The sequence below is a fragment of the Betta splendens genome, chromosome 5 (assembly GCF_900634795.4).
Source record: "Betta splendens chromosome 5, fBetSpl5.4, whole genome shotgun sequence".
Classification (NCBI taxonomy): Eukaryota; Metazoa; Chordata; class Actinopteri; order Anabantiformes; family Osphronemidae; genus Betta; species Betta splendens.
This window is the reverse complement of record NC_040885.2, coordinates 6,620,434-6,643,820: the sequence shown is the minus strand read 5'-3', so window position 1 is coordinate 6,643,820 and position 23,387 is coordinate 6,620,434. Positions and strand designations below refer to the sequence as shown.

Genomic DNA, 23,387 nt, shown 5'->3' with positions numbered 1-23,387 from the left:
TAATTACTGCATGTAAAAACCAGCTGTTTTGACTTGACTTTAAAATGACTGATGAGTGATCGCTGTGTACAGTATATGAGCGTACGTTAAAGCTGAAACATTGTGGTTGTGTGAGGACATATGTCTCACCTTGACAATCCTGATGAGAATTTTGAGCTGATAAATGTGAAGCTGGAGGTCCATACGGTCAGTGAGCCACGTTCCTATGAGGTTCATAGTACTGCTGTACCATTGCTGGAAAACACACACACACAAACACATTATACTGTATGCCTTACATAATAATTCATAGGTATTTACAGTTACATGATTGCAATCTAAAACACGAAATAACTCCAGAAACGTAAAATATGTCAAATAATGAAAAAAAATGGATAGGAATTATTATGGTATCTAGAATCCACTAGGTTACTTCATTTGGGGAAAGGGAACCTCATTAGTCAGGATGCTAGTTGCTAGATGTGCTCAAGCTAACAAGTACTGGTGACAATAGTAGTGAGAGTCCAAATTTCAGATCTGATATTGGTGGCGGTGAACTAAAAGTGCAGCCTGTTATAATGTTGTCAGCATGACCATAGCCCAACACTTTATTGTAGTATATATAGTCTTGACCGACTGAACATCAAGTTAGTAAACCTTTAGCTGTATCTGAACTGGAAACTGGTAGCTGTCATAAACATGAGTATTTGTACTTACTTACTTACAAATGTTACATATAAAATAATTGTTAAAATATAATCATGAATCTTCATGATTATATTTTTACCTCATATTTCACAAAGCTAAGACATTAGCTACTGTACAGTATTGCTGTCATTAACACAGGTGTTAAAGGCTCCAACCCTGACATTTACATAGTGCTTTATTTGGACAAGCCTTGTGTTAGCAGCCAATACTGCAAGGCACAGTGAGCCCAGAGCACAGCAGCAAAGCAGAAAACAAGCCGAAAGGCTGCAGATGTTTCTCTCTGTCTAATTGATGGATAACGATGAGTGTGGGTTGATAATAATAGAAGTTGATTGACTTTCAGCAGCTCTGGTCCCAACATAGACACTTGTGTGTGTTTGTTGGGGGGTGGAGAAAGTAGAGAAGGAGTAGGTTGCAGTTTATTGTAAAATAATGTTTGTATTTTCATCATATCATCATCATAATACAGTATGATAACATATCATATATGTACAGTATTATGAGCTCTACTGGCAACATTGTCTAAATGAAATATACTCAAACATTTGGCATTGCGCTACGTAGTGAACACTCAATGCATAAAGACGCTGATATTCCTATCTTAGCTGTTATTTTTCTATAGGTTTATAGTAAATCCACAAAGAACATTGTGCTGGAAACAATAACTAGGTGTTAGATGTTGGAGAATATTTATTAAAAAAAACGAATCCAAAGTGTGATTGATCAACTGATTAATCTGAAGCAATCATTATAACTCAAAAATCATTAGTACTGCCCTTCATGTTTTAGTTGCGAGGCCAAAGTTAAAAGGTCAATGTGTATTTCCGAGCCATAGAGGCTTAAAGAAGCACAAGAAATTAGATACATGTAGGTCAAGATCAGGGATTGGAACATGGTTAGAAGATGGAGAAAAGAGAAGATGGCTGTGCTGAGGCAGTACTGGGGTGAATCAGTGAGGCGACCTGGTGCCAACAGCTTCCTCTCTGTAACTGTGTGCCTGTGAAGGCTTGAGTGTGGCAGCAGGCCTGTGATCTCGCCCCGACCACAACCCCCCGCCGGGAGGCCAGGCCTGGAGTGACTGATCCACTGACTGGCTCGTCTCCCTCTCTCCATCATCCACTTCCTCCTTCACTTCTCATTTTTCTTTAGGCTTTGCCACATGCCACTAAGATCTAATCTGCAGCCACTTTTGCAGCAGCTATTTTGTGTCCTGCCTTACTCTTTGACAACAAAAAGAAAACTGACAGTGATATCACAAGTTTTCTTGCTGCCATGACTGGCATTTTGGAGTTCTGTCAGGGACATCTTGTGTACACATAATGACTGTGATTTTCAACAACTTTAATATCTTTTTAATGCCAGTTTGAAAGTCATACTAGTTTCTGCATGAAAGTATCTGAGTAACTGTTAAGCCAAGAAGAAACACTGTATAGATGTTGGTTGATATTAATACCAGACAATTTTAAAACTGTCATCCTTAATTATTTATGCAAATTTGTGGTTGCAGAATATAACAAGTATATGTCATATACATGAACACTGATACATTATTAGATTTTAGGTTAACTCAACAACACAACCCGGCTAGACAACAAAACAGAACCACCTGTCTCATTGTGCAACTTAAACACACACTTTCAGATCACAGACACAATAATTAATAAGTTTTATGGATGAAGCGCCTCTACTATTCTGCTGTTCACTTCCAGCTAAGTTTATTCTTTCATAATTGCGTTAGGTTAGTTTTGGAGATCTGCAGGGTTCTATTAATCTATCAATTGTCATAAGTGCAAAGATGATACCATCATCTTATGTCTATGTCTATTTAGAAAAAACTAAATATGAAATAAATTGTGTAAATTCAGGCATGTTTAAAAGACATGACTACTTGGGTCTACTTGTGATTCATAGAGTTTCAAAGATAAATTGATAGATGGATGGATACAGTGGATATTTTATAAATATCTAATTCATCCCACTGGGACATTGACAAGTGTAGAATGGGAGACGGATCTGTAAGCTATTGAGTTCTTGTAAAACTAGCTCTTAGTGCAACACTCTTTTACACTATTGTCTAGTAGGATTTTTTGTGTTTGCTTTGCAAAATTCTGTAAACATCTATTTCTGTAGGTTACTTACTTACTTTGTACATTGTATTGGGATAGTTTTGCTGTGAATTGATGCAATATATTGTAAATAAAGTGAATTGAATATACAACACACCAGGGAAGTATTCTTGTCAAACACTGAGAATTTGCTATACCGAATGCAGAACATAAAAGGAAGGAATCATATCTATATTTAGGTATGATTCTGAAAAATCTGTTGAAATGCTCAACTTGATAACATCCAACATTGTCCATAGGTTTAATGTCAGTTTTACTGTCAAAACATAGTAACTAGAAACTTGGCAAAGGTATCAGGAAATTTGGACTCAGATATTATACAGGCTTGTAACTATACTGTCGAGGAAATGTAAATAAATACATTTCTTCTCAAATATGTGAAGGGAAAAAAAATCCCTCCTTAGTGCTGTCTTCAGGCTGCAGAGCTCCCTGCCAAGTTCATTCAAACTTCACCAGTATCACCAGTCAGATGGTTATAGATGTAGATGATGATGATGATGGGAAGCTTGTACGCAGCGGAGAGGAAGAGGTCAGGGTTAGAGATGAGAGTAGAAATTCTGGCTGATAAATTGAGGGGGCAAAAATTGGTTTAGTATTGGAACGTGTTTCCAAAAAACATGCATTCATTAAAGCTGAGTGGTTTTTCTTTATTAATTAACTTCACCATGTCACAGTTGTGTGTATTTAGACTGTCTTCTTGTCTTCTGTTGCCTCATGTTATTTCAAACTGACTGTTGATGCTGAGACCAGCAATCTGTGGGGATCATTCTATTTCTTGCAATACTGCTTTGCGCTTTTTTGACTCTGGCTGTATGAAGGTCACATTATTGCTGCTATTGCTGCTATGTCAGCGTAGTTTACTTTTCCCCTTATCAACGTAAAACAATTCTGTACTGTACAGTATATTACTACTGTAGCTGCAGCCATTGATCAGCAAATTGATGACAAGGTAGCATCTCTGACTATTTCACTTGCACATACTATATTTAAACTAATTCAGAAAGATGGACCAGCAGGAGCTGAGGCAGTTCAAGAAGGTCCCAGTTGCATTCTGTCTACAGTCTACAGTTTGTGTTTGAGTTATTTAAAAAATAGCTACTTAATACTTTTATCAATAGAAATCACCTCACACATTTAGGACTTGCGTTCTGTATTTGTGACTGTAACTTGCCACTCAGTGGAGAAAGTGGATGTAGAGTGCCTTGCGATTACCTTTGTTAAATGAATAAACTGAAGTGAACTATCTGACCTTGTTAACTTTACACCAACTAGCAAGGTTTAGAGAGCATCGAGACATTTGGGGGTCCATATATTCATAAACTTAGAGGCAGCTTCAACACTTGCTGAGGTTGTCAAATGAACAGAGATGGCCCCTCTTGCCTTTCACTTTTTGGCAGAAAGTAACAAAAGAAAATGCTCAGAACAGATGAATACACTCAAGCTCTCCTCTTAGGCTAGCCCCCTGCATGGGGATCAGCAGGGGGCTAGCACTTGCTCACAGCCAAAACAAGCGTAATATGCCTCTGAATACATTATGCTATAACCCGACAAGGATCAAATCTGTGATATTCTAACAAGTTCCATCTGAAGGAAAGACCTCCATTCCTTCAGCGGGTTTTCTGTGTGTTTTGTCACCTTGAGACATGGTGATGAACCCCTACCTATAAACATGTAAAGCATGCCTCTCGCTGCACATGCACTAGCCCCCCCCACCACACACACACACACACACACACACACACACACACACACACACACACACACACACACACACACACACACACACACACACATCTGTCAGTTCATCCCCTTCATGTAAAAGCTAGCCGACAGAAAGAGACCTCCTGCCCCTCTGTGACACCAGCCCACCAATCCCCCCACCCCCACTTACTGCCACACATTTATAAACCTCGCCTTGAAGCCAGCATTCACACCCAAGTCTTCACATGGCACTTGGCGGGGGGGGGGCTACCACCAGCAGGATTTGATGCAAAAAATTGCACCCCCACCCCCACCCACCTACTCACCTCTTTCATGACCTTTTTGCATTTATTTGTACAGTGTTATGAGAAGAATCATTTAAAGTGGCTTTAAGCCTCAGATGTGATGCGGCACTGTTAGTAGACAACTTTAACTTCTCTTGCTTCTTCTTAACTAAAGAGACGTAATGACAAGCAAAAATCATAATAAGTACAACTAGAATTTTAAACATGGCAGCACTGTGGAATAGCACTGTTGTCTCAGTAAGAAGGACCTGAGTCTGAGTCCTGGGGTCAGTTGTATGTACTCCCCAAATAGGCATGAGCTCTGTCTGGGTGTTGTGGCTTCTTGCCACAGTCCAAAACGTGGACTCTAAAATGCTGCTAGGTGGGAGTGTGTCTGTACTGTATGTGTCGTCCTGTGATGGATTGGCACCTCTTGTCCAATGACAGCTAGGGGAGGCTTTGGCACCCTACGTCCCTGACGAGCACCAGCTATGGTTTAGCTTGAATTTAAATTTGAATTTAAACTTGTTAGGGAGTTTGTTGAAGCGGATCACTCTCAAGGGTTTGGCATGATATCTGCTCGGCCCTGGGATTCATTGTCCTGTCTTTTTATTCAGCTTCACCTTAGCGACAGATACAGGGGTGACTTAACCATGCCCCTCAGTCTGCTTAGTTTTCACTCACATACACACGCTCTATCCCTGCCTAGCCTCGTTTCAAAATCCTACTTGTGTCATGTACGAGATGCCAGTTTGGTGCATGACATACAAAAAGTGCAATTTCAACAAAGCCTCCGTAAGTCGTCAAATGTTTGTTTTGGCTGTTAGGAAGGTTTAGACAAAGAACTTCTGAGGATTAAATGGCTAATTGGATACAAAAGAAAACTTTGGCTTATTTCAACTGAGGTATGCATTACCTTACTGTCGAGCTGGTAGAAGTCCTCAGAAAAGCTCCAGGACATAGAAGAGGTTATATAGTATACCTGCAAGGTTGCAAGAGGGAGGAATTTCTATCCTTAATTGCACTATTCAAACACCATGTCATGTTGTTCTGTATGTTGTACTACTACCATGTCATGTTGTATGTTGTACTGTTTGTACTATTTTTATGCTGAGATGCACCACCTGCCAACACCAAGTCAAATTCCTCGTTCTGTAAAGTGCGCTCTACAGGACCTGGCAATAAAGCATTTCTGATTCAGATTCTGAATCACATGTTAGATTTGCAATACACTCATGTTTACTTCCACATGAGAAAAAAGCTACGACATGTCAGTCATAGAGTCCAGCATCTCATGCATACACATACACACTTGCACACAATCACCAAAAAAGACAACCAATTTGTTAGGTCAGAGGCCCTCCTTTGTAGGGCCGCTCAGGAGCCTTTGTGTTGCTGAGAGCCAGGAATGTTGGAGCTGAGAAGGGGCCTCACCACAGGGGGTACACTGGGATTACAAGCAACGTGGGGCTCTGCCTCTTTCTGCCTCTGCTTCTGCTCCTCCTGTGTGTGTGTTGTGTGTGTGTGTGTGATTTCCATTTCCATCTCTTAATTCATACACTTATCTGCATTAAAAAGGATAATAAAGTTTAAGTTAAAAGTGACATCATCATCATCATCATCATCATCATCATCATCATCAAGTTGCTTACATTTTGAATGGTACGGCACCCTTAGCCATTATCAAGTATAGATGTGGATGCACAGGATGTTGATTTTCACAACAGTGAATAGAGTGATCAGACAGGATTCAGGCCTAAATGACGAGGATAAATGCACAGCTATTTTCCTGCTTCTGATCACTGTACATGTTTTAACATCGATTGTTGTCACCTGCAGGTGGATGTAATAATATAACAATATACAGACAATATTTAAAATTCACCGACATCATACATCTGAAAAATAAGGTGTCAGATATCACCAATGAGTAATTGACTTAAGCAAGTTAGGGTAGTCTGTACACAACATTACGTGGTGGTGGTTGTTGTTGTTGTTGTTGTTGTTGTATATAACAGACATTGTGTTTCTTGGTTAATAAGACGTTTGGAGTATTTGACAATCGAATGCACAACAGGATGTTTTCTAAATAACTTGCAATATCTCCTGTCTAGATACATTTGATTCTTCTTCTTATGCAGTGTTGGTATGTTACATACTGAGGATATGCAACATCATACAGTATGGTTGGAGTTCAGTTTTCTAGAAACACTGTAACACTTTCTGAAGGTGCATATGTATACTTGACAATGTGGGTTTGCTGTATGTATGACTGTATGGTTGAATATGCAGCCTAAAAATTCAGTTTAGTCTCCAGCTCATTTCCGTTTGACAAATACATCAGGTTAGTTACAGGTTAGTTCAGTTACAGGTACTCCCTAAAGTTACGTTCTCTGCAATTCATTCTAATCACCTTACTCTAAACGTTGCCTTGGTGACAGGATTCCTTCATTCATTAAACTGTGATTTGATTGCTTTTTTGTACCTCTATGATGCTCGGGTGATCTCTGGTCCCTGAGAAAGCTGCTGTTTGCTTCAAATGACAGTCTCACTTCTAACATTTGCTCAATTTCGATTCTATATTTCCCATTTTAACATTGCTGCTAATAATGTCCTGCTGGAGGCACAGATACATTCATAACAGGTTAAATACAACTGTCTAGATCACATCCACCTGTCACTTAAGCAGATGCTCCAACTTTTGTACTTAGACTCAGTTATCTTCTAAAAACAGCTCACTGTGGGAGAGACGTTGCTCAAAAGCAATTCAGAATATATATATATATATATATATATATCCCACAGTTTTCTCCCCATGTTGACTTCATCAAGTCACACAATCAGAGACATCTACTGCTCTACACAGAGAAGATTAAAAGTCTGTATTGTCATTGCTACACTAAGACCATGTATGCAAGCTGTGTGTGTGTGAGAAAGATGGAGAAAGAGAGCATGTCCTGCTGAGACCCAGCTGTGTCTGCAATTAGCAGGAGGAATGGAATGATGATTGCTGGTGCGGTAACACTAATGCCAAGTGACAGGCTTCCTTGTGAAGGAGAAGGAAGGCCACGCAGTGCCATAAAGCAACATTACTTTTTTTCCCCTAACACATCCTTACACTCGTGTGCACACATGCTCTTAATATGCACACAGACAAAGAAACAAATAATTATACTGCTAGTGGGGCTGGGGTGGCTTTAAATCTGGCTGCAAGACATTATGCGCTCTGGACAAAGAGCCTGTCTAATCCTACCTGCTCTGCCTTTCAGAGCCCACTGCTGGCCTATTCTAGTCTCGCTCTCCAGCTCAGCAGAGAGGGCCCATTGATGACGACACTCAATTACCATAGTAACTTACACAGTGGGTCAGGAACCCTTTTCCAACTCCACTCTCAGCAGCGAGACTACAACACCCCCATCCTAGTAACTCTACGCTCAACTTGGCAGCAGAACCAAGCTTGACCCTTAAAGAACATTCCAGGTACTTGATTTTCCATAAAGGTATAGAATAATAACTCTAAACCCCAAAGCGTTGAGTGTGTAAATAGAAAAACTATATGCGATTGAAGTGGGGTGCACATGTACAAGATTCTTTCTTAAAATATAGTTACTTGAGATACAGGTGGTAACTTAACAAACCTCACCTCCACCTGCCAACAACAGCAAGGTCTGTAAGGATAATGCTTTGTGTCAAATAAGCTCCTTCTATGGAGAAATATTGGAGATTTTGAAGTAAAAACATAATTTGAAAATGAAAGATAAAAAATACAACACTATACAACTACTATACTATTGGTGTATCCCAATTGAAATACAACTTTGATGATGACGTTTTGTACTTCTTTGAATCTCTTGAAAAACAAACAAATAAATACAGTTTTGTCCCTATGAGACATAAGATAGTGGTACCATGAAACTTGAAGTCAATTTATTCAGAGATATGAAATTATAAAATACAATCGGTAGAAATTTTTGTAATTCAACTAAATTAATAATATTATATTTAACATTACTGAGTGTGAAAATTATGTTGAAGCATATTTGCAAAATTGACTCAAAGAACATATTTTTATCAGATCTTAAACCAACTACTTAGTTTTCTTTTCCACGTATCTGATCTTGCAGTACAAAATACACTTTCTTTCTCACTTTATACCCCAATAACTGTTTAATTTTAACACATGCAAAAAACTGATAACAATATCTAACCAAGTGTGTAATCATTGCTCTCTTACTTCTTGAAAATGTATAATAAATTGTTATACCTAACTTTACCAGACACCATCATTCCCAGTTTTACTTGTTTAAGGACTTGAAAGATATAATTCTTTATATATTAATTAATTAATTTTTTATTTTTTGCCACAAGAGGGAACAAAGACGGAGTCAGACTACATAATTCCTTGGTTGTCCTGTGCAAACTTCTCAGAAACTTCTGATTCTGACATTAATGTCATACATTACATTTTGCCAAAACATATCAATCAGCACAATGTTTGGGGCATAATGAGACTCTAACAAATGTGCACCCACTAAATAAGCATATTAGAATAAGATCAGCAATCAAACATTCTCATTAAGAATGTGTTTAGTCATTCTGGACCATTGCTGTGTGTATGGCAGACCTTGTAAAGAATTATGCGAAACAGACTGTAGAGTAATAGAGAACTAAGACAAGCCTATCTGTTTCAGTGTAGACAGACCATAAAGGAAAGTTTACAAATGCAGAAACTAAAGATTAGCATTTTGTACTAATCTTGCCATCATCTGACTCTTTTTTCATTCTAGAAAGTGGGTTTGTTCGGAAAAGGAAGTCGCAAAGGGGCTCTGAAAGTAGGACTAAAGTAAAGTTTTGGGCTCAACGAGCTTACAGGTCTCAAACTGTTTTGATTGTGTGGGTGACACAAAAGGTGAACTGCAGCTGACCATTGACAACAGTATGGGCACAGCTGGGATAGCAACAAAATGGACTCAGTGGGCATTTCAGCCGGGCAGCTGGTTAAGCAACGAGTGCTGAGAAACGTGACGGCGGTCAAGCACAAATGTAGCATTACAGGAAAAAGGTAAACGCTTGTTCAGGTCTGGGTTTCTTTTCAATCCAGTCATCTTTTACAAAATACCAGTCTCCATCTGCACACAAGTGTCAGTTCAACAAACAAGTGATATTAAATAAGGAGCAACTTATTTTGCAACACACTGTGATTTGGAGAGGGGATGTGTGTATATTTGGGGTGGTGCGCAGGGTTGGGGGGTCATGTTGTGAGGAACTAAACAGTTGGAATTACGGTCAGCAGCCAGTCATTGAGTAAACATACAATGAGGGACCGAAAAGCTCTGTGGTGGACAATAAAAAGAGAAAAAAGGCGCCAGCTTCAGGCTCTGAGAAAAGTGAGCCATTCTACTTACAAAGAGCCGCTTAGGGGTGGGTTGAGGCAAGGAAAAATGGGGCTAAAACACTTGTGGGCTCAAGAAACTCTATAGGGGGAGTGAAAATGGAATAAGCCAGCAAGCACTTGAGGGTCCTGCCGAGCACCTGAATGGGACAGAGGGGTGGAGCGCCGGAGGGGGGTCTGGGAAAGGTGAATGGCCTTCTTTTTGGGTCCAATTTGTCTCTTTTCTCCCCGCTCGCCCTGCTCCAGCTCTAACAGATGTACAAAGAGGGAGCGGCGCTGGGCCACTCATCCACATACGCCTGTGAGCAGCTGTCACTTTTGTCGGACAAGTTAATCAAACAAATGCCACTGTACCTCCCTTTTAAACAAGTAAGGGGGGAAACACCAAAGGAAGGGGGCTGTAAAAGGGTGATAGAGACCCAAGATATGACATGTTTTTCTCGATCAATTCATCCCGGTGGCCCTCATCAATGAACCAGCAGGGCCTGACAAAGGAGAAGTCTCCATTAAACTTGCATTTCCCTCCTCTGGGGATGATCATGGCTTTAGTGTCCTTAGCAGTTTCCTCCTGACAACATGGTAGTGGGAATGCTCACAGAGGATTTAGAGCCAAAAGAAACGAAGCACGGAAAGAAAATGCTCTCTCTCAGTAATTATTAAGAACTCTAAGCTGCTTACAGACTTCATTAAACAGAAGAGAAACCTTTTCAGAGCCTGTTTTGACAGTCACAAACAGTCTGTAATGTACTTGACTGGCCTTTTTCATTATTGTGATCATATTGTCTTTAAGTTGTGTATTTATGTTACCTAACCTGAAACAAGACAATGTCCAATGTGGTGTGATCATCTTAACATCTGTCTCTCAAAAATAGACGTCTAATCTTATAAAATAAAATAAATAAATAAACAGTACTTTAATTAGTAGTAATGTTAATTAATATACATGTATGGAATCATTATCGTATTATTGACCAGATAATGCATCTATCTTAAATTGTCAGTGATAACAACCTTATCACCCAGAGGTAGTTATTATAAGTTGTTTTTTACTAACTAACCAATTGTTACGTTATAATCCACCTATTTGACCAAAACTAAAACTTACATTAAGTCACTGTTGCCTAAGCAAGGTTAGGGTTATTAACCACAAACAGCAAAGTGGTGAACCATTGCTAGGCAGACAAATGGTACAGTGGCACCTTCATCGCCCACTAGTCTGCTTGCATTTTCTATCAACATCACAACATCCCACAACTGTACAAACCCACCCGCCGTGAGTGACTTACAGCCACGGCGACGACAACAACATCCTCAAATCCTCCAATCTGCAGCTCAAGCTGACCCCTGCCCTTTGTACGCTCCGTCACAGCCCATCCAGCTGGCAGTAGGTAAGCAGAGCGAGATGGGAGAAGTAGCGATTAAAAAACGCTTTAACTTTCGTCACACAGAAGTGCAATTTTGCCACGCTTGTAAATCTGATAACTATCCAAGGTCAACGGAAATACTTCAAATCAATCAATGAGTTGCACTCCTAAGCCTCTTCGGGCAAAGGCAGATTAAGTGTATAATTGACCTGTGTGATCCCTGTATCTGCAACTGCAGCTCTAAAGGTGGGGGAGTAACAGAGACCCGGGGGGGGGGCTCTACAGCAAAATCCCTGTCTTCAGGCGGAGTGTATCAGTGCAGACTTGGATTTGGCTCAGGATAAAGATGGCTTTTTTTAATCAGTGATCTCAAGGCTGTGGTGTGCTAACCAGTCCCCACCCCCAAGGCTGTTCCCTTCATTGCTTTTCCATTTGTGTTCATACAACTCTATAAGGACTCAGTGGGTTAAAATATTGGTCCTGATTGGCCCCCTAATTCCAAAATACACTTATCAACATGGATCCCATGTTCTGATGTGCTGTGCTAGTGAACACACCCTGCGCAAAAGCTAAAAGAAAGACAACACACATTAACATCACAGGAATGTTTTTGTTTATATAATTGTTTTTAGCATTTGTAATAGAGTGATTAACCAGTTTTAGGTCTTAGTTTACAGACATTCTAAACATTATTTATTTATTATAAAGATAAATTATTTTAAAGCTATTCTGTGATTTAATTGCTACTCAGCACTCTAAAAAGTAAAATCTGTGCATGTTTATATATTCTGTTTTGTTCTATTCCAATTTTTATTTTATGTGATTATTTTCTATTCAGTCACAAGATCAAAAAGATTTAGCTGTCCATCTTTGGAATTGGCAGGGATGTGTGAAATAAAGCATGCTTAAACAACTTAAACGTGATTTGAAATGTAATCTCTTTACACTCACCTAGAATGGAAACAGGAACAGGAGCTCTATTATTCTACATTATGGCCCATTGAAATGTTTGAGGATGTTAATCTTGTCAACTAACATAAAACTGTGTCCTGATGGGTCATCAAAACATCATTAAAGGTCTTGAAAAAGCCAAATGGATTAAACAAAGACATAGGAAATTAGTTTTTAAGTACTTTGTTGTTTTAGCTGTATTTTTGTAATTATGCAATGACAGTCTACAAAATCTTTTCACAGTGATGCATTTTAAAATGTGGTTTTGTAAAGTATTAAATGAGTGATGAAATGCGTCTTGTCAAATGAATATTTTCAACATATCGGAAACAACAAAAAGCAACAACTACCAATTTAACAGGAAAGGACACGAGTAAGAGCGAAGAGGCAGTATTTCCATAAAAATCCTCTTGTGAGCATATTTGGGGCACAGCTTGTAATCCATACTAAGACAAAACTAATGAATAGATGTGGTTGTCAACCCACCAAAGAAGGGGAGGAGCCAGGAGCCACCTAACAAAGAAAAGATGAATAAGTCTACTCTCTCTCTCACACACACACACACACACACACACACACACACACACACACACACACACACACACAAACTTAATTATGTTGTTCTTTGTATTTATTCTGAACAATATTTATGGAAAAAAATACCTGATTAAAACATAATAAACTTGTTATCATGCTGTGTTACATCCCACTACGCACAAAAAAGGCAGCTAACTGTTTGCCTTATGCATACATTTTAAATTCCGATGCTTTGACACTACACCAACCTCTTTTATGCACATACATTTAAATTTTGTTACAATGTGTTTCCTGTGGCTTTAGTGTGTTCTGAACTTTAGACACTTTGCCATGACAATAATATAGGAGATATATAGTAGCTCTTTTATATAGAGGTAAAAAGGAACAATTCAATTGCCTTTTGACAACTGTCATCTGAGATCAAAAAATCAAAATCAGAGATTTGGTAATTTAAAATAAATTGTATAATAGTTATGTTTTAAGCTTTACTAGCAAAACAAATACATAAAACAAAAGCTTTAAATATAAGTTATAGACAGGCAACAATTCACTTGCTAATGTTCAATCGACCCTCCTGCATGTCCCTAGACTGAAAAAGGAAAAACACCTCGGAAACCCTGACAATTGAACCCAGGCCTTCTGGCTGTGAAGCAACAGACCACTACAGAAGTGTAGTTTAGTTAGGTATTGTATGTACATGTAAGTAAATATGTGATTTACAGTAAGAAGGGAACCACTGATACTTCTTCGAATGCACTGTTTTAGTCATACATAATTGTTTATACTCTCTATATGAATTCTCATTGCTTCTGTTTTGCTCTTCCAACTTCCTGCTCATGTACAGCAGGTTTAGGGATGAAACATTTTACTTTTCACCACTGTCACAAAATGGCTAGAGCTTAGCTACCAGTGTGTGAAACTCACTTGCTTCATTAGTGCTTTCATTATCCATTTGTTTGGTTTTATTTATGGAAATGAGATGCACTCCAGTACAAAAGGCATGTAAATAAAATGTCTTCAGATGCCTCAAGCCTAGAGACAAGCTCAATCTTTTGTTTGGCCAATTTATCCACATAAAAAGACAAGGGAGAAAAATAACCTGAAAAAAGGAGAAAAGACAGAAAAAGCACAGCAGAGCTGCCAAGAGCCAGAGACACCTTTATTGGCCTCAGTGGACCCGTAGGGAGAAGTGATATGAAATGACAACAAAATGAAGTCAAGGTTAGACAAGTCCCGGCAGAAATGCTGTTGGAAGAGAAGTGGATACGTGACAAAAGCAACATAAGCAACAAATAGAACACATCCAACACTGGACACCTCTCAGTAAACCCCCCTCACAAAAAAGTAGACGAGAGGACGAATAACTTTATCAAACACACTGCCACCAACAGATCCATGAAACTCAACAGGCTGCACAGTATGTATACATAGATATAAGATTCAACATGAAGAGGTGACAATATATTAGTTGTATGTTGATATAGGGACTGAATAAAGCACAGAGTATAAATTGTGTAGCTTTTACTGTGTCTCTGTGTTGATGTCGGTGGATGTATATAGGACAAAAAGCCCCCTGGTCTCACCTGTCTTCATTATACTATACTACTGATGCATCACTCTACTGTAGGTGTAATGGCAACTGATAACACCCATTTTTGGAGAATGACATTCTTTAAACTGCCCAGCACACTAAGCAGAAAAGAAAACTACTAGTAGTTTTACACTACTAATAGTGTTCTTTGATCTGAACTCACAGACTTAGACTGACCTCATAGTGCATACGATCCATGCAAAAAGAAATAACTTAATGTTGGACAAAACATTGAATTGTGAATCTTTGATTCCAGATTGCTGTACAGACAGTACGGTCTACTAGCTGCAAGAGTCAGAACCTTTGTTATTTTAAAAAAACTGAGTGACAGAAAATATGTCAAACATTGTAGAAACCTCAAGAAATAAAACAAAGTAAAGTATTTCCAAGGTCGTGATGAAATTACAGTGATGAATTTACTTTTTTGTGAAAGTACTTACTTCTTTTTAATTTACTTTGCTGTGAATGACATTTGTGAGCTGTCGAGCCTGGTCCCTAATCTTCAGTGTAATACACAATTAAAGGAACACCTCATCAATTTTCAATGGGGGTTGACCAAAAACATGTCTAGTAGTATTTAAACATGAAGGGTCAGATTTATCCATATTTTCTATGTAAAGAAATTATTATTTATTCCACTGTATCAATCCACCAGGGCAGCTAAAGGTGATATAGATGACATGGCAGATTGCCATGGGCTCACAGACTACAGCTAGTGCTTCCTGGTTTTCTCTACCTTTCTGGCTGAAAGGAGGGCGGAGCCAGTCTACTGGAGCGCAACTGCTCAGTCCACCATTGTTTTTCATCGCATTCACGTACAGCACTAATATTCAATGGCTGGAACACCTACTCTGGATTATTTGTAATACAGCGAGTTCTACCGTGTATTAGTACAGTCTGATATTCATGGTTACTTGTATGAGCCAGTACAGCGCAGACGAGTTACACCTTATGGAGGAGGACGAGGCTGCCTGCAAGAAGCCAGCAGTAGTAATACAACAGCCCGCAGCAGAGAACATCCAGCCTATCAGGCCAAGAACCGGCAGAAAGTCGAGCCTGCAGCACAGAGCCAGCTGCATCATGTCTCTGCACCGAGCGCCAATAGAGCCATAACTGAGCACAGCAGCAGTCGAAATTTGCCTTAAGATGCCAAGGACAAACCTAAACCCAGTAAAAAACAGCGGGACAGAATGTTCAAATAAGCACTGAGTGAGAGACTAGTTGTCTGTTGTACTGTATATGCCATTGTTGTCTTCAGTAGATAAATTAATGTACAGAAAAACGTAACTGATTTTCAATAGGGTTAACGATGGCAGGTAGTCTTTAAGAATGAAGGGACACTCAGATTCCTCCATGTTTTCTAAGCAGAGAAGTTATCATTCACTCAGTGTCAGAACAGAACTGTCAAATGAAGTAATATATTCAACCATTTATTGTTTAGCTTGCGCTGTGAAGTTTGAGTACAGTTATGAGTGTTTTGTACTGTCGGGAGTACAGTTAGCTTACATTGCATACGTTAGCTTGTGCATTAGCTTGGCTGACAGCAACTCTAATGCTAATTCAATAAATAATCTCATAATTTTGTAGGCAATATCGCCCTGCCGCTTATTGTCACAGAGACTCTTGGAAGGAACAACAGTCTTGTTTTCCAGCCACTGCTTAGTCCCCCCACTGCTTGACAACTCAGAGTGGAGCCCAGGACGCAGAGTCGCAGTCTTACACGCCTCTCTGCATGTTCTCTACAGCCGCGACCCACTCTTAGTCTTAGTTATCGCATAGAGACTGTGTCTGCTTCTCGACCACCTAAACTATACAAGTCACACACAAATCAAAGAGTGACTTACCAGAATTTAATAAACATCAAAACAGTTCCTCTTACAGAACAAAGTAACAGTAAGCTAATAAAGTGTGGTTTATTAAATATCAGATCTCTCTCATCTAAATCCTTTTTAATAAATGACTTGATAAGTGACCATCACATAGATCTGTTCTGTCTCACTGAAACCTGGCTGCAGCAGGATGAATATGTTACTTTAAATGAGTCGACCCCAATGAGTCACATCAACTATCATGTTCCAAGATGTACAGGTAGAGGTGGAGGAGTAGCAGCAGTTTATAAATCAGATTTATTAATTACTCCTAAACCTAAACATAGTTATAACTCATTTGAGAGCCTCACTCTGAGCCTTTCTCACCCAGACTCTAAAACTCAGAAACCAGTTGTGTTTTGTATTGTTTACCGTCCTCCTGCTCCATATTCAGAGTTCTTAACTGAATTCTTATCTGACTTAGTTCTTAGCACAGATAAAGTCATTGTAGTGGGAGACTTTAACATTCATGTAGATGTTGACAGCAACTGTCTCAGCACTGCTTTTAACTCCTTAATAGACACTATTGGTTTTACACAGCAGGTAAATGAACCCACTCATCGTTTTAACCACACCCTAGATCTTGTCCTGACATATGGGGTTGAAATTGATAATTTAATAGTTCTTCCCCAAAACCCTCTGTTATCTGACCATTTCTTATTAACTTTTGAATTTAGCACAACTGACCCTATAATAGCTGGAAAGAAATGTTACTATAGCAGATGTTTATCTGACAAAGCTGTTGCCAGATTCAAGCAGATGATTCCATCATCTTTTGCCTCAATGCCTTGTAGATACACAGAGAACAGTCACCTTAATCCTTATGAAAAGGTTGACTGTCTTGTAGATGATGCTGCAGCTTCTCTACGTACAATGTTAGACACAGTGGCTCCTCTGAAGAAGAAGACAGTAAATCAGAGGAGGTTAGCTTCGTGGTATAACTCAGACATCCGCAGCCTAAAGCAAAGGACTAGACAACTAGAAAGACAGTGGCGTTCCAACAAAATAAATGTGAACTGCATTGCATGGAAGGACAGTCTAATGAAATATAAAAAAGCACTTTGTGCTGCTAGAAAAACATATTATTCCTCCCTAATTGAGGAAAACAAAAACAACCCTGACTATTTTAGCCACAACACACAATACTGCCACTTTTTCCCGTTTTCTCTGGACACAGACCACCAATGTTAAATGTTTTGCACATTTTGGCTAATAAAATGTCCAATTTATATAACAACTTGCTTTTCAGCGAATTATCCCTTTAACATCACAGCCCAGTTGCTTGGCCCTGAGCAGGTATGCATGTCCAGTGTGAGCTAATTCCAGGATGTGTTGGATTAGCTATCATTTAAATATTTACACAGCTCATGCTCACTAACCTCAGACCGTTAATTGTGATTTTAAAACGTATCTAATGAGACAAACTGCTTATAAGTACTAAAAAACCCAAAGTGGTTAGAAAATGTGGTAGGCAGCTGCCTGTAATCACCAAGCTAAGCCATCTTACGAAGTGATTTTTTGTGTCTGTTTCAGATGATTAATTGTTGTTTGCTGACTCAGAAAGAAGGAGCCCTGCCAAGGATAATCCCTCCTCAAGATCAGCTAAAACTACACACAAACATGACAAAGTACTTGCAAAGTACAAGAACACACAAACACAGGACTCAGACATCGAAAAGAGAAACAGAGATGACTCCATAGCGAGATGTGACTTAACTCTTCCAGCTGGATTGTTTCTGCATATTTTGGGTTGAAATCTTCCAGTTTGATTGAAAAAAAGACTCAGCAGTGAGGCTTAGAGATCTACAAATTATTTTAGTGCCACTTGATCTCCGATTCTGTAAACTAGCCAACATGTCATGGTAGTGTTTCACAAGTTGATTACAAATTGGATAAATATGGAGTAGCACTGTCGCCTCACAGTGAGAAGGGTCTGGGTTCGATTCTTGGGGCGACCCGGGTGCCTTTCTGTGTGGAGTTTTCGCATGGGTTCTCCGGCTTCCTCCCACGGTCCAAAAGCATGCATTATGTTCATTGGTGTATGTGAATGGTTGTCTGTTTGTGTGTTGTCCAGTGATGGACTGGCGACCAGGGTGTCCAGGGTGTACCCCGCCTCTCGCCCAAAGACAGGTGGGATAGGCTCCAGCACACCTGCGACCCCATGGTAGAAAATGGATGGATGGACATACATTCATGTTTAAACATGTGAATCTATACTGATAAACCTGGAAGACTGTAGACATTTCAACAGCTCCACTTTCTTTCTTTCTCTAAGGTAGTCTTTTCCACCCCATCCCAAAGACTCTCCTATTAAACCAAGGTGTTAAAATGATGGCTCATGTTCCCTGAACCACACTTTTACAAAATGATTCGGATGAATCTTGACATTGCTATTTTAAATGCTGTTAGGCTATGACAGAAAAAAAGATACATCTTTACATTTTTGGAAGTCAGTTGACCTAAGGCTATTGCTGCTGAAACATGAATTTACTTGAACTTCAGATATCAGATATTTGATTTGTGGAAAAAGCACATAATAAAGGCCTTTGATCAGGCAAAAGGTGTTATTACTTACATCAAATAATCTCTCTATATACACCTCCTCGTTCACCTTCTCGCGCAGCATGTCCTGGGAATGACGGACAAATGTCACATATCCATCAGCAACATCCATCCCTGGCTTCTAAAAAGACAGAAAAACAAATTAGCAGTTTACAAAAATGTCCCAGCATTTCTTCCAATGCTAATGAAATGATATTTGCTTCATACAAACATCAGTATATATTTGCAAACTGTTGCAGTCAGTAAAACTATCAGAGCTTAAGCTTGAAAAATCCCCTTTAATATAATAAAATCAGGCACAATTTTAGGCACATCTGAGTCAAATCATTCAATGACTCAGCTTTACCATATAATAAAAGTTGTAGAAATTATTCAAACAAATTGTATTTGCACAGTATATTCAACTGTAAGCTCAGCAATTCATGCTATCTTGAATTACAATTAAGTGGTTAATTGACAAGGAAGACAAAAAAAAAATCACATTTTATTAAAGGACAAATTGTGATTACTGTAAATGTCAGTTGAGTATATCGTCATGTAGTACAGTATAGTCCATAAGACTACATACTGTACTGTAACTTCTAAGTTGTATAGCTCCTCCTATAGGCTACAAATGCACAACACAACAAACAACATGTTTCTTGGGCAGCTATCACAAAAAATGTTCCAAATGTTCCAAACATGCAAACAGCAACATGTCAACTCAGATGACCTTAGATAAAGAACACTGCAGACAGGAGGACTTGATCTAAAGCAGGTGGAGGACAAAAGCTTTAACCTCTGGACAATCTGAATTCAATATTCAGGAAAGTTGTCATTTTTCATTAAAAAAAATTCAAATGTGACAAATTAAAAATGTTCATTAATTATCTTCTTGATCCTAATAGAATGAATTAGAACAAGAATGATGAACCTCAAGCTCCATAATCTTGCCAAAATGGATTAGATGTTTTGTAAAATATGCTCCTTTCTATTGTGGCCCTGAAGAGCAACTTACAAACAAACAAAAAGACAAAACACAACAAGAATAAGAGAAAACACGACATTAACAGGAAACAACAACATTTAACAAAAAAGACAAGGACTTTAACAGGAAACACAATAACATTTGAACATAACGAATAGAAACCTGAAACAGACTCCGTGTTACAGTTTTCATCGGTTGCTTTGACCTGTTTTGCATAACTAGGTTCCACTTAACTTCATTATCACTATTACAGCAGTGCATCAGACACAGGTAACAAATGTGTGAACCCGTTCTCATTGGATTGACACATTTTCTCTTCCCTTTTGCAAAACACTGACGTCATTCAAACAGTCTAAACTCCATTGTTTTACCCTCGATCTTGTCCTGACATATGGGGTTGAAATTGATAATTTAATAGTTCTTCCCCAAAACCCTCTGTTATCTGACCATTTCTTATTAACTTTTGAATTTAGCACAACTGACCCTATAACAGCTGGAAAGAAATGTTACTATAGCAGATGTTTATCTGACAACGCTGTTGCCAGATTCAAGCAGATGATTCCATCATCTTTTGCCTCAATGTTAGCTCCGTGGTATAACTCAGAGATCCGCAGCCTAAAGCAAAGGAATAGACAACTAGAAAGACAGTGGCGTTCCAACAAAATAAATGTAAACTGCATTGCATGGAAGGACAGTCTAATGAAATATAAAAAAGCACTTTGTGCTGCTAGAAAAACATATTATTCCTCCCTAATTGAGGAAAACAAAATCAACCCCAGGTTTCTTTTCAGCAATGTAGCCAGGCTGACAAAGAGTCATAGCTGTATTGAGTCTACTATCCCCTTAAATCTCAGCAGCAATGACTTTATGAACTACTTTACTAATAAAATTATCATCATTAGAAAAAACATTCAGCAGCGACTTCTTCCAAATGACAGAAAGCACTGTCTAGATCCATCAACTTTAAATGTATTAAATCCTCTGTCTTACCTAGACAGCTTCTCCCCCATAACTCATATGGAGTTAACCTCAATAATTAACTCTTCCAAGTCGTCCACTTGTCTTTTAGATCCAATCCCAACCAGATTACTCAAAGAAGTTCTACCTTTAATCAGCTCGTCCATATTAAATCAAATCAACCAATCTTTACAACTAGGCTATGTACCAGAGGCTTTTAAGGTGGCTGTGGTCAAACCTCTATTGAAAAAAACAACCCTTGACCCTGGACAACTAGCCAACTATAGGCCCATTTCAAATTTACCCTTTATTTCCAAGATTCTGGAAAAAATCGTGGCTAAACAATTATCTGACCACCTGAGTGGGAATAACCTGTATGAAGATTTTCAGTCAGGATTTAGAAAACATCATAGCACAGAAACAGCTGTGGTTAGAGTCACTAATGATCTTCTATTAGCTTCGGACAATGGTCTAGTTTCTGTCCTTGTTCTGTTAGATCTTAGTGCTGCATTTGATACAATTGATCATAACATTCTATTACAGACACTAGAAGATAGAATCGGGATTAATGGAACAGCATTGGGATGGTTTAAATCCTATTTGTTGAACAGATTCCAGTTTGTTCATGTTAATGATAAATTCTCCACACGCACAAGGATTAGCTATGGAGTTCAACAGGGTTCTGTGCTGGGTCCAATTCTGTTTAGCCTATACCTGTCTCCTCTAGGTGAGATTATTAGAAAGCATTCTATTAATTTTCATTTTTACGCAGATGATACTCAGCTATATATGTCCTTGGAACCAAATGAAACAGATCAACTAGTCAAAATTCAGGGTTGTTTAAAAGACATCAAATCCTGGATGTCCCAAAACTTCCTTCAACTAAACTCAGATAAAACCGAGATTCTTATTGTTGGGCCTAAAAATCTGAGAGAGACACTATTGAGTCAGATAGCCACCCTGGATGGCATAACATTAGCTTCAGATTCTACTGTGAGGAACCTTGGTGTCATGTTTGACCAGGATCTCTCTTTTACATCATACATTAAACAAATCTCCAGAACAGCCTACTTCCACCTTAGAAATATAGTTAAAATCAGAAGCATCCTCTCTCAGAGCGATGCAGAGAAACTGATCCATGCATTTGTTACCTCTAGGCTGGACTACTGTAACTCCTTACTCATAGGATGTCCTAACAGCTCCTTAAAAAGCCTACAGCTCATTCAAAATGCTGCAGCCAGAGTTCTGACAGGACTTAGAAAGAGAGATCACATTTCTCCTACATTAGCTTCTCTGCACTGGCCGCCTGTAAAATGTAGGATAGAATTTAAAATTCTCCTACTCACATACAAAGTACTCAATGATAAAGCTCCTTCTTATCTTAAAGACCTTATAGTTCCTTATGCTCCCAGCAGAACACTTCGTTCTCAGAGCGCTGGGCTACTTGTGGTTCCTAGAGTGTTTAAATGTAGAACAGGGGGCAGAGCTTTTAGCTACCAAGCTCCTCTCCTCTTGAACCAGCTCCCTCTTCAGGTTCGAGAAGCTGACACACTCTCCACCTTTAAGATTAGGCTTAAAACCTTCCTTTTTGATAAAGCTTATAGTTAGAGATGGTTCAGGTCACTGGCAATTATTGTTAGTCACAGGAACCATCTCTTAGTTAAGCTGCAATAGACATAGACTGCTGGGGGACTTAACTTAATTTATACACTGAGCTCCTCTGCTTCCTTCTACCTCTTCTGTCCAATAACCTCACATCATTGTCCCATGTTTAACTAACCTTGTCTCTTTATTTCCAGTAGTTGTGCTTCTCTCCTCCACCCCCCCCCCCCACTCTCTCTCCCTCTCTGTCCTCACCTACAGGTATCATTGGATTCAAAGTTAGGTGTCTGTGATGGGCAGCTGCGGATCCAACCATCCTGCCTGCATCCAGTCCCTGGTCCTACCATCCTGCCTGTGCTCTGTTGTTGCTTGTTGTTGCTTGTTGCTGTGCTTTTCTATCTCTTTATCCTCAACCGGTCGAGGCAGATGGCAGATGGCCGCCCACATCCAGTCTGGTTCTGCTGGAGGTTTCTTCCTCGTTAGAGAGGGAGTTTTTCCTCTCCACTGTTGCTGTCAAATTAAGTGCTTGCTGTATGTGGGATTTGTTGGGTTTAGTTGTGTGAGGTTTTAAACCTTACTTTGTAAAGTGCCTTGAAATAACTTTGTTGTGATTTGGCGCTATATAAATAAAATTGAATTGAAAATTGAATTGAATATTTTTCTGTCCACCGTGTTATGACTGATTGGATGTGTTCATGTGCTTGGTTAAAAGTTCTTTTTCAAGTGTTTCGACACGGTTAGAGCCTTTTGCAAAGAAGGAATGTCATTATGACACTGAAGTCGCTGTTTAGGCCTGTG

At 39.1% G+C, this 23,387-nt stretch overlaps 1 protein-coding gene across 20 annotated transcripts in view; it reads right to left on the bottom strand.

Annotated features, from left to right (window-relative positions):
* cadpsa (Ca2+-dependent activator protein for secretion a) overlaps window positions 1–23,387 on the bottom strand; it is a 174,365-nt gene that overhangs the window by 4,295 nt on the left and 146,683 nt on the right. For all 20 annotated transcript variants that reach the window (XM_055509332.1, XM_055509329.1, XM_055509333.1 and 17 more), the window contains 2 exons: window positions 19,077–19,184; window positions 130–234 (listed from right to left, as the gene is read on the bottom strand). In XM_055509332.1, the coding sequence (XP_055365307.1) occupies window positions 130–234; window positions 19,077–19,184 (213 nt within the window). The remainder of the gene's footprint in view (window positions 1–129; window positions 235–19,076; window positions 19,185–23,387) is intronic.